General features: G+C 38.6%; 1 protein-coding gene across 7 annotated transcripts in view; it reads left to right on the top strand.

The window, feature by feature from the left end:
* CNTNAP4 (contactin associated protein like 4) overlaps window positions 1-16,994 on the top strand; it is a 236,167-nt gene that overhangs the window by 128,015 nt on the left and 91,158 nt on the right. For all 7 annotated transcript variants that reach the window (XM_006087061.3, XM_023752540.1, XM_023752542.1 and 4 more), the window contains exon 4: window positions 2,060-2,207. In XM_006087061.3, the coding sequence (XP_006087123.1) occupies window positions 2,060-2,207 (148 nt within the window). The remainder of the gene's footprint in view (window positions 1-2,059; window positions 2,208-16,994) is intronic.

Genomic DNA, 16,994 nt, shown 5'->3' with positions numbered 1-16,994 from the left:
CTTGACTAGGAATTGAACAATGACCTCCTGGTTAATAGGTCAGTGCTCAACTACTGAGCCATGCCAGCTGGGCACAAATATTTTTTATTTGAGCCAAGCCATGCCCTAGGGACTGTGGATGGAAGGCCCTGAAAGGTCCCCAGTTTAATGGAGTTTTGTCTTCTACTGTGATAAGATAAACAAATAAATAAAAAACAAAAGAAGATCCTCAAATAATGAGTGATATGAAAAATAAATAAAACAAGAAGATAAGGTGTAGGGGTGTCAGATACACCACATTAGAAGCTAGAATCGGAAAGGTGGTAATATTTGGACCAAGGCCTGAAATGACAAGAGCAGCTGGTCATGCAAAGACCTCGAGGGAAGAACCTTCAGAGAGGAATGAACAGCCTGGCTGCCTGAGCCTGGCATGTTCAAAGAGATCTAGCGTGGCTGACACATAATGGAGGTTGTTGCCAAAGACTGTATGTTTGATATGGAGTTTGGGTTTTGTTCTAAGTGTAACATAGGTGGGGGGGGGATGATGTTATTTAATTTACCTTTAAATACCTTACTGACTGCTTGGAGGGGAAGAGATTTGGGATGGGGATGGGGATATGGTGACAGGGAACAGAAGAATAAAAAAGTGAGGAAGAGGCCGTTGCGGTGGTTCTGGTGGCATGATGCTTTGTTGGTCACAGATGAGATAAAGAAAGATGCCCCAATTTTTGATACACTGTGGAGGTGCCCTCACAGAACTGTGTTTGTAATCCTGGGAATTGGGCACATGGGGTATTGGTGGTGGTGGTGGTGGCAGGAGGCAGATAATTGACTGAAAAGGCGAATCAAATCAAATTAATCTGACTGTGAAACACTCAGACTGTTATTTTTATTTATTAGAAAATATTTTGGTAGATGCTGGTAAAGGGGTATTTCTAAAGTAGAAAGAAAAGTAGGCAAATGAAGAAACTCCCTGGGTACTGGTATTCCTAATGCATTTATTTGCCTTTGCCTGTGTAATCTACATAAGGTTGACTCATTTGTTGATACCGTTGTGGTAATAGGGCGATGTATCATGAGCCTGAAAAAGGTGGTAACATCATCCCTTACTTTGCTTCTACATATGCTGATTGTTAAAGTTAAATAAGAGGAGGAGGAGGAAGAGGAAGAGAAACAAAAATATAATTTTTTTAGAACAACTTTTGTTTCATCCTAACTTCTTCCTCTGTGGAGCCTTGCAGTATGCCACATAGGAGAAACTGAAACCTGCTTACATGTTAGGGGCTGTGGTGTGTGGGTTTCACAGGTGAGCTGTGTGTCGAGTAGGTGCATTGTGATATTGTAGGGGGAGCATCACTCCTGATCTTGCTGTATAATATTTTTTGTTTATTTCCCTATCTTTCTGACCTCTAATTTCCCCACCTACAATTTGACTGTGCTAGCTTAGCATCATTCTCAAGGTCTTTTTAGCTTTCAAATTCTCGAGTCCGTAAGTCTAATTACAGGTCTTTCCAAATTATTATTGCTTGCAATTTCCCTTAACGATTTTTAATGTGCTTATCCAGCAGTGTGGTGAAGTTTAACAACCCGCTATTAGAGTGCAGTTCTGACTTGAATGTTGGGTGATACATTTGTTGATGTTAATGAGTAAGATGAGAAAGTGAAACAACAGAGACATGGCATAACCTTACCCATGCATCAATGATGTGAGCTACTTCTTTGCTGATCTTGGATTTTGAATACTGATAGAAGATTTTCTTAAGTTTTTGTGCTCTCTATCATGTTTTAAGTTGAATGTGCACTTTAGAGAAACAACACTCATCGAGGTTATCATGGTTAAATGGTGGCTTAATGGAAATGGTGGAATTTAAACTATCTGAATATAAAGAAAAATTTAGGCAATAGTAACTTCTGTGGGTGGGGAGACATTGGGACATAACTGAGAATATGATATTCTTAAAGAAGTTAGCCATTGTTACAGTAAACAAGCAAATTAGACATTGCTCGCCAACATTCAAGGTGACAAGGTGAGATGGATATGCTTTGGGTACAATTATTTGCTTCTTTCCTTTTTTTCTAGGGATTTTCAGGAAATGCAAATGCAGACAGTGTCGTGTACTATAGACTCCAGCCTTCGATCAAGGCCAGGTTTCTGCGCTTCCTCCCTTTGGAATGGAACCCCAAGGGCAGAATTGGAATGCGGATCGAGGTGTTCGGATGCGCATACAGTAAGTGTTCATCCAGCACGCTGAAATAGCTATCAGAGGAGAGGTTTGAAAAGCCAAACTCCATGCAGAAATTGATTTTATAGATATGTAAAGAGATAAAAGAACGATGTTTCCCCTTTTTATTGAGTTTATTGAGGTGACACTGGTTAACACAATTATACAGGTTTCAGATGCACAATTCCACACTCATCATCTGTACACTATTGTGTGTGCATCACCCCAAATCAAACCTTCTTCCATCACCATTTACCCCCCTTTACCCTCCACTACCCCCCCATCTCCCTCTCCCTGGAAATCCCCACAGTTGTATATGTCCATGAGTTTTTTCTCTTTTTTTTTTTCTCAATCTCTCCATCCCCCAACCCCCAGCCCCTCAGTTGTCAGCCTGCTCTCTATCTATGGGTCTGTCTTTATTTTGCTTGATAGATAGTTCATTTTGTTCATGAGATTCCACATATGAGTGAAATCATATGGTATTTGTCTTTCTCTGACTGGCTTATTTCACTTAGCATAATACTCTGCAGGTCCATCCATGCTGTCACAAAAGGTAAGATTTTCTTCATTTTTGCTGATGAGTAGTATTCCATTGTGTAAATGTACCACAGATTTTTTTATCCACTCATCTACTGATGGGCATTTAGGCTGCTTCCAAATCTTGTTATTTAAGTGAATAATGCTGCAATGAACTTAGGGGCACACATATTCCTTTGAATTAATGTTTTGGGTTTCTTCAAATATATTCCCAGAAGTTGAGTTGTTGGGTCATAAGGCAGTTCCATTTTTAATTTTTGAAGTAACTTCACACTGCTTTCCACAGTGGCTGCACCAATCTGCATTTCCACCAACAGTGCATGAAGGTTCCCTTTTCTCCATTGTTTGTTGATTTATTGATCATAGCCATTCTGACAGGTGTGAGGTGCTATATTGCCCTGGGCAAGGGAGATAAGAAATAAATAAACAAATGTAACTACATCAAATTAAAAAGGTTTTGTACAACAAAGGAAATCATCAACAAAATGTAAGGACAACCACTGAATGGGAGAACATATTCACATCCGATAAGGAGTTGACATCCAAAGTTTATAAAATACTTACAAAGCTCAACACCAAAAAACAAACAATCCAATTAAAAAATGGTCAAAGGATCTGAATAGACACTTTGCCAAAGAGGACTTACAGATGGCCCATAGACATATGAAAAGATGTTCAATGTAACTAATCATCCGAGAATTGCAAAAAGGAATTTTTGTATGTCCCTACATGCTAATACATCTTTTATATTTTAAATCAGAAATGGAAGCATTTGCCCTGGCCAGATGGCTCAGTTGGTTGGAGCATCATCCTATACACCAAAAGGTTGCAGGTTTGATTCCTGGTCAGGGTCCATACCTAGGTTTAGGGTTTGATCCCTGGTCGGGGTGTGTATAGGAGGCAATGGATGGATGTTTCTCGCTCTTTCTCTTTCTTTTTTCCCCCTTCCTCTCTTTAAAATCAACAAACATATCCTTGGGTGAGGACTGAAAAATTTTTTAAAAAGAACTGGAAACATTTTACAGATAGGAAAATTGATATAGAGATAAGTATACATACATGTTTGTAGACATATGTGAATCCATTTATCTAAATCTACTATGATTGACTAAATCCTAGCTTTCAGATATTAGAGCTCCCCCACTCCCACTGGAACATATTTGGATGTTTCATATGGGCACCCTGAATTTCATAAAAGAGACAGTGTTCTATTTAGTATAAGCTTTAATCTTTAAGAGACCAAAGAATGCTTTTTTCTTCAGCTTAAAAATAATACACCATGCAACTCACTTATGCTTCGCCCTCAGCATAAATTCATAGAAAGGGTAAAGACCTCTGCCAAAATATAATTTGTGTTTGAAATACTTTCACATAACAAAGATAGAAACCACAGATTTCACTTAGTCTCCTCTTAATGAAGCACTTTTATTATGTCTTTTTGTGGGGAAGGCACCTAAGAGTTATTGATAGCCCACCTCAAGCTTCCCCATCCTGTGAGATGCTCCTGTATTACAGAACAATGAGTTCATTAGCCTGATCTACCATCATCAGACGAGCAGCCTGAGGTCTGGAGAAATTGAGTAATTTGCCCAGCATCTTACTCGAGTACACGAAGAAACCAGAAAAGAATCCAGGACTGTTCAGTTCCACTCCATCATCATTTCTCCACTAAACCTTTATTTTTTTAGCCACTAAAGCTTTCTTCACCTATATGTTGTCATGTTGGGATATAAGTTAAGTTGGGTTCTGGCTCACGTTATTTACGTGCAAGAAAGGCATGTCATACAGAGGGCGAGCGGCTTGTTGGAGTTGTCTCAACTGTGTCAGACAGAGAACCCATTTGTACATATTGCATAGGTCTACTTGCTACTCAGTGACACTCCTGGTGTCCACCTCTACCAGCAAGCATTCTGTCCCTGCCAGGGCCTACAGGATGGTAATCATAGTGTTGATATCAAGAGTAATAATTAGGCCCAACAGGCAATGCTCAATGGTTGAGCATTGACCTAGGAACCAGGAGGTCACGGTTCAGTTCCTAGTCAGGGCACATAGGGGCGTGCAGGAAGCAGCTGATCCCTCATCACTGATGTTTCTACCTCTCCTCCCTTCCTCTTTGAAAATAACAAAAATATATTTTTTCAAAGAGTAATAATAAGAATCACAATAGTACTAATATTAATAGTATTAATTTTTATCTTTCTAAAAATAACAAATTTTTATTGAGTGCTTATATCTGCACTATATTAAGGAGTTGGTTTATTATTCAAAAAAATGTCCAGATAAGTATCATTAGATAACAATTCCATTCCCCCAACTTTGCAAATGAGGAAATGAACGCCTAGGGAGGATGACTTGCTCAAGCTACACAGATAGGCAGGGACAGAGCTGGTGTGCAGCCAAGTCCACCAGCGTCCAGAACCTGAGCTCACTCAATGCTCATGTTCCCTCCAGCTGCTGAATCATAGTGATGAGCCCTGGGCAGCTTGCTTCTCACCATCTGCCCAGCTTCCTGCTGGTTTTCTTGGCTTCAACAATCAGCTTGGCCGCTCCTGTTATGTGTTAGTTCCTCTCTTCACAATTGTCACACTTCAAAAAACCATCCCTAAAATAATATCCCATCCCCGATTTTGGTTCTGGTGCACAGAACCCAGTCTGTCTTATTTGTCTTTGGATCACAGACGTTAAGCAAAGCTCATGCCACACGATGGACAATTTACAAAACAAACTTCAAAATGCTTCAGATTTATAGTTACATTCAGAGTCTCCACCTTGCAGAATATTTATTTATCACAGTATAATGATAGCTAACAGTTTGTGGAGCACTTACTCTCTGTCAGATATAGTTTTTATAGACATTCAAATTTAATCCTAAAAAAGCACCCATTTCATGGAGGCTTAGAAATGTTGAGTAATTTTTTCAGTGTTACACACTTAATACACATTCAAACTAGGATGTAAATTCATCATTAGTTTCACAAGACTATTGAGGCTGTTTTTCTAAAACTGAAGCAACACTCACACGGTCCGTTTGGAAGTAGCTGCTGAGGTACAGGCTCCTTTGAGTTCTCTGCTAACATATGCTTACTGATAACTCAGATCAGCCCCTCCCCCCTTATGATCTGTAACCCTGGGGACATTCTTTTCTCTGGGGCTTCACTTGCCATCTCTTGGCGTGAGCACAATGTCCACATCTTTAGTCAGCCTTCTTTTTTCATTGACCCACAGTCTAAGTAGCAACACTGGGAGCCATCATGTCTTTAACACAAACATAAACACATATGGTTAAACAATTTGATAGGATTCAATGTAAAATGATAGTTTCATAATTTTGGGTAAAAGAGAAGAAGTAATAAACTTAATAGAAAACTACTCTCAGAGATTACCTAAAATAACCACAGATGGGTTGGCTGTGGGTGCTTTATGGGAACCTATTTGATCAAATTGACTTCACTTCCTCATATACACCATAGTCACACTTATTCATAGCATCAGCCTTACAGAATATTAATTTACTAAAGCATGATACTGTATAAACATCATTTATTAAACAGTTAATACGTGTCAGATACTATTCTTTCTAGGCGTTTTCTGATTTACTGCTAACAGCATAGGGAAGTAGAGCATGAATATTACCATTTTATCCAGGAGTAAGAGGAGACAAGCAGAATTGTTGGCTGCGCGGGGCATGTGGCTTTCTCTGGGCCGCCCAGTGCAGAAATAGATGGGGCCATTGGCTTCCCCTTTCCTCAAGAAAGAGCTGCAGGTGTTACCAGCACAAGAACACAGCTGCAAGGTTTTGTCTGGAATAATCCAGACCTAGGATCAGGCTGGATTTTCTTCAGATGTACCAGGCCATGCTTCTTCAATCCCTAGAAAAAGAAAAGCAGTGTTGGGAGGTGGGCGGGGTCTCTCTCCTGAGCCACAGTCAGGGGACACTGGTCTGTGCCGGCAATTAAGTGAGCCTCGTAGGAGTGTGAGGAAGGCCTGGAGGTTTGCATGCCAGCCGCCAGCCCCTGTGTCTCAAGTCTCCTGACATGGGGGGCGGGGGAACGTGAACCTTAGAGAAATACGGAACCTTATCCAGGATTACACCGCCTGTGTTAGATCTAGGATTTAAATTCAGATCCATTGCCTTCTAAAGCCGGTGCTCTTGACGACTAGATGAATCATACATGCATTCTCCTTTTAAGTATTTTTTGACATTTGCTGAAAGAGAACTCTACTAGGTATTGGGTATATGGAGAAAATCTAAAATAGTATATATATTATGAATCATTGTTATAATATTTTTGCTTTCTAATGCTAGATTTAGTTAACACAATCCTTTCACTCTCCATAGCAAAGTATAAACACAACAGTATCTAAATTGCTACAAAGTTACAAAATCCCAAATGGAAAATTTATAGTACTGACTGTACAATAAAAGCCAAGAAAGCAATGTACATGTTGCTAAGATAACCCCCAAGGCCACTGTGAATAACAGCCACAACAGGGGGTCGGAGGTGACTCACCAATGAGGGGGTGGAGAGAGAGAGAGAGAGAGAGAGAGAGAGAGAGAGAGAGAGAGAGAGAGAAGTGGAAGAATGTAGGTGCGTATGCATGAGTATTTGTAAAAACAGAACCATTATGGCAACTAACATGGGGTTTTTGACCTTAAGTCAGAAAAGGCAATGTTATAAAAATTGGACACACTCAATGCAAATTAGTGTATGTAGGGTGTGAGGAATAAGTGATTGATAAATTGAGATTAGTATGAGAAAACAGCACTAGGTTTTGAAACTGAAACATAAATATTTCACATGGAAGGCTGGGATAGTCCAAATAGGAGGAGGGGTGTACCCCAGTCAAGCTCAGGAACAAGGATTGCTTGCAGTGGTTGTCAACCTGTGGGTCTAGACCCCTTTGGGGGTCAAACAACCCTTTCACAGGGTTCGCCTAAGACCATTGGGAAACACATATAGCATATCAGATATTTACATTACGATTCATAACAGCAAAATTACAGTTATGAAGTAGCAACAAAAATAATTTTATCGTTGGGGATCACCACAACATGAGGAACTGTATTAAAGGGTCGCGGCATTAGGAAGGTTGAGAACCACTGGCTTAGAGGGTCAGTCTGTATTTGAGAATGGTCATGCAGACTGAAATGAGGGGTGCAGATTGGAGGCAGCAGATCAGTTAGACCCCTGAACTTGTGAAGTGACAATAGAGCCTCAAACGAGAGGACCGGGACTCAGAAGAGAGGGTTCTCTTGACGTGCATCAGACGCAAAATATACTGAGGATATTGAATCAAGAGAGCTTAGTGATTGTCTGTGAGGGGCACTGAGTCATCAGATTTGAAGACCTATCTGGTAAGTAGTACCATTTACTGGGAGGGGGCACAGGAGAAAAAATGAGTTCCGAAAGGGCACAGGAGAGCTAATTAACTCCACTGTTGACGCAGTTGAATTCAAGTGCCTGTGAAATTGGAAGGTTGGAACTCTAAACCCTCTGGGTTGAAGGTATGTAATTGAAACCTACATAAATATAATTTCTGTTATTAAATCATAACATTTCCACTTATTCCATTACTGTTAATAATTAAAGTATGAAGTGGTCTGTTTGAATAACTACTCATGTTTTTGAAAAGCAGAAATGCATTTCTAACATAATTAAACCAGAGACTTTATGCCGTTTTCAAGTAGTGTGTGTTTTAATGCCAGGCTCCCCTTGTGCCTGACACATGTGTTTGCTGACGTTCTGGGTGGACGCTGGTCCTCTATGGACATTGAAGGGCAAGTGGCTGTTGTGAGAACTGCACACTTTTACTAGTATTATCCTCTGTTCCAATGAGTTCGAGCAGTAACTTGTTATGAAGGAGCATCAAATGAATGGAAAATCCATATCAAAGAGCATGTTCTACTTTCATGTCAGTAAACGTGAAGTTGTTTCCTGAGTAATGAGAGAAGCAGAAGCTAGGTTTTATGGGTTCAAAGGGAAAGCATAAATTTCAGATGTCTTAGCCATAGCAGCTCCGCACCTGTTTACAGATCTAGACAGGAGATGTGGGTAAGGAAATAACTTGTGGAAGAAAGAAAAAGAAAATGTTTGATGATAAAGAAATACTACTCTACTAAATGTCCCAAGGAAAGTCAGCGATGGTAAACAAAGGCAGAGGAAGGAAAGAAATAGGGTGAGCATGAGTGTGTTTGCCTGAGATGTCCTGAGGAAGCACAATTAGGACACAGGAGATCATGTTCTTTAATTAGTGGTGAATTGCTGAGACAATTGCACTTAGTAAATTCTAAGTTCCTTTTCTCTGGTTTTTAGGTAAACATTCTCATCTTGCAATCCATGGTCTTCCCTTCCTCATCCTCAACAGAATAAAAACATCAGCTGTTGAACCATACTGAAGTAATTTCCATTTCTTTCACATAACATGATTTTAAAATTTTTCTAAGGAAATTGCCATACATCCAACTTTCATTCCTCTACCTAGATACTCCTTTTACTCATCACCTTTCCTCAGCATAGAAATCACTGTTTCTGACAACATCTCTGATCCTCCACATTTAGGTCAGAGGACATGTCCTCTGCTCCTGGAACAGCCGGTCTGCTCCCTCACATCATGCTCACCTTACTCTCTATTGTAATTGGATGTTCCTTTTCACTGTTAATCTTCCGCACAAATGAATGAATGAGAGGAGGTGGCTTGATGAGCTCAGGAAGGTTTTTCCTACCATCCAAGTGGTATATTCAGCCTGGTAAAGACCAGGCATAGAACACAGGGAGAACTGAGGGAGGAGATTAGAAGAGAATAAATATAGAGAAGTGTTAAACTGTGTTTATTTTCTTAAATGCAGACTGTTTAAAAGAACATTATGGATTCTATTTAATAAATAGCATAACAAGTCAATAATTACAAAACTTGTGTTATCTTTTTAAAAGTAAGAATATGCATTTTAAAATGTAAAAATATTGCAAGTTTTGACTACTTACATTAGCAGATTTTAGTTTAGAAAACATATTAAGAAATGTAAGAAACTGGCATGAAAAGTACAAATATTCACCTGGGAAAAAAAAGCTGAGAAAACTAGGTAACAGTCTTCTCATTTCAGGATGCTAATCTCTCATACCACATGTCTGGTTAGGAGAAAAAATGAAAAGCAGTAAATTTGTTAGATTCACTATAAAGAAGAGTTATAATGGAATTTAATATCTATTTATTAATATACTTACACAGGTTAACTGCTAAAATCTTGACCCAAGTGAATTAAACATATTCCTGTTCTCAGGTTGTTTATCAACTAATACTGTAGCTGAGGAATCCCATTGTGTGTCAACATTTACAACAAAGATAGATTCTGGTCAGCTAAAATAAAAGAGGATAAATTCTCATTCTTTGCAAAGTTTACAGACTGAAGATTTTAATTTAATGATAAGAGAAGTTATGTTAAGTTAAAATAAGGTTAAGTATTATAATACCAGAAAATAAGGAAACTGAAAAACCCATCAGACTTATGTCAAAAGAACCAACTGATGAATCTCTCACTGACCAAAGGTGGAAATATTTTAGCATCAATAAAGACAGCACCTGCAGTTTTGAAATATATTAAATATGTTTAAGTAAATGGGCTCATGATGATACTAAAAAATCTCATTGGTCACTTCTGAGAGATATGAAGGAGCCATCTCATTATTTTGAAAACGAATAAATGTAAGGAAAACATCTAACATTTATTCTACTTTTCCAATGTACCCCATACCTAAAGGTAACCAAATAGAAGACTAGAGGGAATTTATCTTTTAAGATATTATTTCAGGTAATAAATAAAGAGTAATAGAATTAGTATATACCCACTTTGTAATTCTAAATATTAATAGACCAAATCAATTATTATAATAGTTCATAAAAAGACAATTTGCTTTTCAGTACCAGTCATAACAGAGTAGCTTTTATTGGACTGTCATGCTGCCCATAGCAATGATAATTCCTGGATAAAATATATATTTAAAAAACTGTTTCAGGGCTTTGAAGTTCAACTTAAAACCAGCAGAAACTTGAGAAGACTTGATTTTTGAATGAAAGAAGGTATACTCCAGGAAATATACATTGAACCAGCTTGTTCCTAAAAACACATCCCAGTTTGCAAGACATCATATGCCTTTACTAGGCTGAGGAGACAGAGGTCAGAGTTCAAGGTGGCCAGAGTGGCTAGAAATTTAGATTGGAATACTGAAAAGGAGGGAGTCAGAGAGGGAGAGACTCAACTCCTGCATACAAATCTCCCGTGAATCCTTGGCTGATTCCTAAGATGAGCTTCCAAGAACCCTGGTGAAAGCAGGAACTAGGGGATTAAAGTTCTGAAGATGTCAGAATCTTTCTAGTGCTGGAAAGGCCACCTTTGGAGTTTAAGTCCTGCCAATTTAGATGGACTTGCTCAATACCTTGGGCTTTTAACTGAAAAGTCAGAAAGGCATTGCCTTATGAGTAAAGACCACACTTGAAGACCAGGTGTTATGCCCTAGGGCTGAGGACAAACCAAAATAGACCTGTCCCAACAAATCTTAGAACCAGGCTTTCACTAGGTCAAGGTCATCTGCCAGGGGTTCAGCTCCCTGAGGACCTCTTCCATTTACTTCCTGCCACCAGCATCCATCCCTCCTCAGTCTCTTTCATCCTGTCAACCCTCCCCCTTAGCCCCTCCCCTCTTGTCCTTTCCTGACCCTAGACGTTAACATAGGTGGTCATCTACTCAGCTGAAATATCACTTCCTCAGAGATATCAGCAATGGACAACCTAATGTAGATCTCTCTGTTCAAATCTCTCATACAACCCTGTCCTTTTCGCATCATGCTCCACTTAAAACTTATAATTATATATCTGTACACATGGGATGAATTGCCTGATGTTTTTCTTTTCCTTTAGATTGGAGGATCCATGAGGACAGAATGTGTTCACTGTTGCAATACCAACTCCTACTGTAGAACTTGGTCTAGTACCTATTTGTTAAATTGATGAGTTTAGAAAAATATCTGATTATCCACAGTATAAACCATGAAATTAATAAAAATGTACAACTTACAAATTTATTATATCCATATAATAGCAATTGATTAAAGGAGAAATATTTCTGAGATGACCATATGAGATTTTGAATGTTATTATTAAATGATAGTACAAATCTTAGTAATTATGAGGTATTTTTATGTTTCCATTTGATACCTACAGCTTTGTTGTGTAGTATGAGAGGTTGGAATTATTCTCCACATATTCCAAATAAGGAAATTGAGAATAAGCATGTGACTTCTATCATATTTATTACAAATAAATATTAGAAACAAATACAACTTATATCCTCCAGTGACACACTCAACTATCCTTGACATGGTAGATGTTACCAATTTCAAATCTATTTAAAAGGTTAATTTAGATTGATATTTAAGGGGCAGAGCTCATGTTTGTTCCCATAACCTCCAGGAGTGTTGTCGCTGACCTTAACTCTGTCTATTTAAAGCTGTGATAGTAGTCACCTGTTCCCTGTGGTTATATGCAGCATTTGATCCTGTGTCTTCTTCCTTTGTATTGAATTAATTTTGGTCATTTTAAACTTAAGAGTCCCTTAAATCATTCTGTGTTCTTTTATGCTGCTCTGCAAAAATAGTACAGCCTATTTCCTGTTGATTTCTCGAGTGCATGGCCTCTTCTCTCCATCTCTTTAAACCAAGTTCAGTAATGCAGATCTCAAGTGCCTATACATCACACTGTTGCTTTAATATCTCACCGAGTAATAGTTTAACCGTGGCTCAGTCTGATTTATGTTTCTTAGAAGTCACAATCAGACCTCTGTTTGTTTAGTAATTTGTAGGTAGTCATTTTCAAATAAAGAAACTGTGTGATCAGTGGTAAGGCTGACTTCATGTTTAGCCAGGAAGAGTTTGGTCCATAGCCCTCTCCAGTGGCAGCACTCTTTGTCCATTTATATTTTTGAGGTGATTCCCAAAGCCTTAATAGGAGAAGACTCTCAGTTTGTTGTTTCCAAGCAGTCTTTCATGACCTTCAAATAAAGTCCATTTGCCGTCATTCAGGAATATACTTTCCAGTTTACTCATTTTCTATTCCAAGTTTTTTTTTTCTTTTAAGAGTCTTCATCAACTGACCTCATCAATAATGTGATGATTCATAGTTTAACTCACAGAATCAATTTCTCCCTGAAGCATCTTTCAGGGACAAGCCACTACCACCTCCACAATTTTCTGTAAAGTATCGCCTACAGTATAGATAAAAACGTATTTCTTTTCCATGATACAATTCAGTACGCAATGAGCGTATTCCTTTTCAGAGAATAGGTTTCTGTCAACTTCTTGTTCTTCTTGTCAGATAACCTTCATGCTGTCATCTGCCTCAGCATCACTCGGGAACCTATGCTCCTGGGTGAGGCTCAGGCAGAGCTCAGGATGTTGACTGTCTTTGGAGACCCCAAGAGATTCTCCTCAGTTGATTCTAACATGGTGGGACCATGGAACTCAGTTTAAGAAACCAGCTCTTGGATACGATTTTCTTAGTAATCCATTTGGAGGGTGGAGAGAACATTGCTTTTTCAAACGGCAGCTGCTCACCATCAGAGAAGCCTCAAACTTCTGGAGCAGCAGTAGGCTGCAGGGGTGAGGGAAGGATACCAGGTCAAGTGGAAGATATTGTAATGAGGGGTTTGTTTGCCTGTGAAATATGCAGAGGTAGAAAAACTGTTCGCTGCTCATGGAGGGAAAGCATTTCTGCAATTTAGATGACATTCTTCTCTGAGGTTGAGCGGGTCAGCTCCTCCTGCGACTTTAGACGTTAGGAATTGCCCGGGACCCAGTCCTGCTGCAGAAGCAGAGCTCCTTGGGGGAAAAGTGCTTTGTTTTTATGCATTGCTGTGCCTTCCCCTGGGTTCACAGAGAACTCTCTATAAATATGTGTGTGGGAAGAAGCACAGAATACACATCAGCAATACCACTTCTGACACAACTCCCTGAAAGAAATTAGAATATTTTCCATTGGAAAACCCTGCATTTCACGGAAGATTGTATTTCTGAATCATGCAAATAAAGCAGACTGTGCCTCTTTCCTGGGGTCATGAGGAGAATTTGATATGAGAGTAGGGCCCACAATCATTGTGAGTCTCTTCTTTCTTTGATTCCTGCTATAAATGAGAAGATTGGTGATGGAGGTATTCACTGAGGAGGCTTCAGGTCGCCGACAATTGCCATGGGAAGTCAGCTCAGGCATTCGCTGACAGACAGAGAAAAAGCCACAGAACCCACAAATGGCTCGAAGCCATGCTTGCTGCATAACCTGGCAATGACATTGATAATTGAGCATTTCTTGTGCCCTACAGAAATTCCTTATTTTTAAAAAGAGAGTCCTTTTATTTTCATTATTTATTTATTTATTTATTTATTTTATTTATTTGTCTTCACTCAAGGATATTTTTTAAAAAATATTTTTTAATTGATTTCAGAGAAGAAAGGAGAGGGAGATAGAGATAGAAACATCAATGATAATGAGAGAGAATCATTGATCGGCTGCCTCCTGCACGCCCCCGACTGGGGATCGAGCTTGCAACCCAGGCATGTGCCCTTGACCAGAATTGAACCTGGGACCCTTCATTCCGAGGCCGATGCTCTATCCACTGAGCCAAACCGGCTAGGGCAGGATATTTTTTCCATTGATCTTTAGAGAGTAGAAGGGAGGGAAGAGAAGGAGGAGAGATAAAGAAACATCGATGTGAGAGAGACACATGGATTGGTTGCCTCCCATACGACCCCGACCAGGGCCAGGGTAGAACCTACAACTCAGCTATGCCCTTGACCAGGAATTGAACCCATGACCCTTTCGGGTCTGGGGCTCTAATCACTTATCAACACCAGCCAGGATGAGTTGAATTAAGTATATTAATGGTATATACTTAGATCTCTTATAGGTAGACTTAATATAAAGAAATATTGTTATAAATCATCTGAACTTTTTTGTGTGTGACGTGTGTTTGCATTGGCCGTGCTCTATTAAGAGTTCACAATCTGAAAATCTTTTGGAATAGTGAAAATCAGTGTTCATCCTGAACATTACCAGTGATGGCTGAGACTGGAAATGTTTCTTTCCCAGGCAGCAATGTAAAGTCCGAGTGTACTTTTTACGTTAGTAGTCTTAAAAGTAAAATTTTCAAATGTAAAAGCATGACTTATTCAAATACAGAATAAATACTTATCAAAGATGTATTTGAATCATTAGGGAAGGAATTAGAAGGATGGTAAAGCTACTCCAAAGAAAATTCAAGAGACCAACTGCATATAGGAATTCAAGAAAGAGTGTTGGGTTACTGGTACTAGGTTAAATACAAATGGCTAGTGTCCATCAGGGCAATAAAAAACCCCATAACCTTTGGAGATGTATTTTCTACCACATAGAAGCCATTTGAATCTCTACTGGGAAAAATATCTACAAATTAACATGTTACTTAACAGATTCTGTAATCAGTAATAAATGGTAAAATCAGACATATATTAATTTTAGAATTAACTAATCTTTAGATGGGGCCTGTTAGAAAATGCTCAGTCTGACACTGAAAATATGTGAAGTTCTGCCTTTGATGTATTTTTCAGTTTCTCCAATTTCTTGTAACAGTGGTAAGATCACTTTCAAGGGAGTCTAAATCCATGTTTCCCACCAGCATCCTTGGCGTGTGTGCTAGATGCTGACGATGGGACACTGAATTCAAACGCTGTCTCTCTCTCTTTCTCTCCCTCTCAACAGATTTTTTTTTCAGATAGTTTAAGATTTTTATATCCTTAACTTTATGTGTCTTAGTGTTTTATGATTATTGTTTAAAGTTGTATGCTTTCCATGTATCAGATATGTTGTATATAGCTTTTAAGAAAAATGACTTATAGTAGAGCCATTATAAGTGAATTTTCTACTTAAAGTAATACTGTTAGGAATCATCTGAATATTTTTCTTTTTTGAGAGTATATGTATATGTATATATATATATGTATATGTATATATTGCATTGCATATATAGAATCCTTTACTGGCACTGTACTCACATTTTGAATTATGTTTAGATTTTTCCCCCTGGAGGGTATGATTCACATGCATGTGAATCTGTGATGTGATTGTAGCCAGTTTGTTGATTCCTCTACTTCACTACTTTCTGGCTTCCAGGCCCCTTTTTCCAAGGCCAGCCCCCCTCATTCATGTTTCCTCCTTCTGAGAGCTAAATTACTGACTGTCCCTATAGTCACCCAGCAATTCCCGGAGCTTCCTTTCACGACAATGAAGCAGAGAATGTGTTGGGAGAATGTCCAGGCCTCTTGGAATGAAACGTTTAAGAGTAATTGTCATTTATGAGGACAAGAATTGGATTTGAAGACCACGCAGAGTAGACTATTGATTGCGATCTGCTTGAGAGTCAGGTTACTAGACTTGAGAACTGAGTTTCCCCAACTACCTTAACTAAAGTGACCCCAGTCTTCTTTTAACCTTTATCAGAACACCTGTTATAGTCTATAATCGTTTATGAACTTATTTGTTCACTTGGTATATATTGTCCATCTTCACTGTATGGAAGCCATGGGGCCATGATTGTGTTGATTCTCTTTTTATCTAAGCATCCATCACAGTGCCTCAAATAGGATGAACTAAATAAATATTTATTGAATGAATGCATCAAATTAGTGTTATACCTGTGAAGTAAGAAGGAAATGGGTAAAAGTGAGAGAAAATGGCAGGTGGCTTCAGTTTAAGACACAAAACAATATACCATTGCTTTAGGCATCAATTGTCTGATAAGGTTTTCACTTTCATTTTGCTGATGGAAATATTCCAGGCACAAAAGCTTTAGGTGCCATGAAAGGTTAATATGACCATTATAGTGCAATAATAACAATAGTGAAGAAGATTTAAAAACAAAAGAAAAAGTCGACTAAAGTAACACAGACTAAACCTTTCCTGCGGAAAAATTCTCTTGGTAGCTAATTCCAAAAATAGACTTTATCTAAAATAAAACCAATATTACTATGGTTGCCTTTAAGCGATACATTAACTCAGCAATAACTGCATTGCTCTAAATGTGTCCACATTTAATGTCTGTCTTATTGGAATTTTTCTTAATTTATTGTAATCTAATAATCATAGAACACATTATTTGTATTTGACACAGAGTTATGTTTTTACTGTGCACATTTTTTTCAGTGATATAACAAGGAATAATTGTTCAGTTAACATTAT

The sequence above is a fragment of the Myotis lucifugus genome, unplaced genomic scaffold, assembly GCF_000147115.1.
Source record: "Myotis lucifugus unplaced genomic scaffold, Myoluc2.0 scaffold_35, whole genome shotgun sequence".
In the NCBI taxonomy this organism is placed as follows: domain Eukaryota; kingdom Metazoa; phylum Chordata; class Mammalia; order Chiroptera; family Vespertilionidae; genus Myotis; species Myotis lucifugus.
This window is presented reverse-complemented; position numbering and strand designations above follow the sequence as displayed.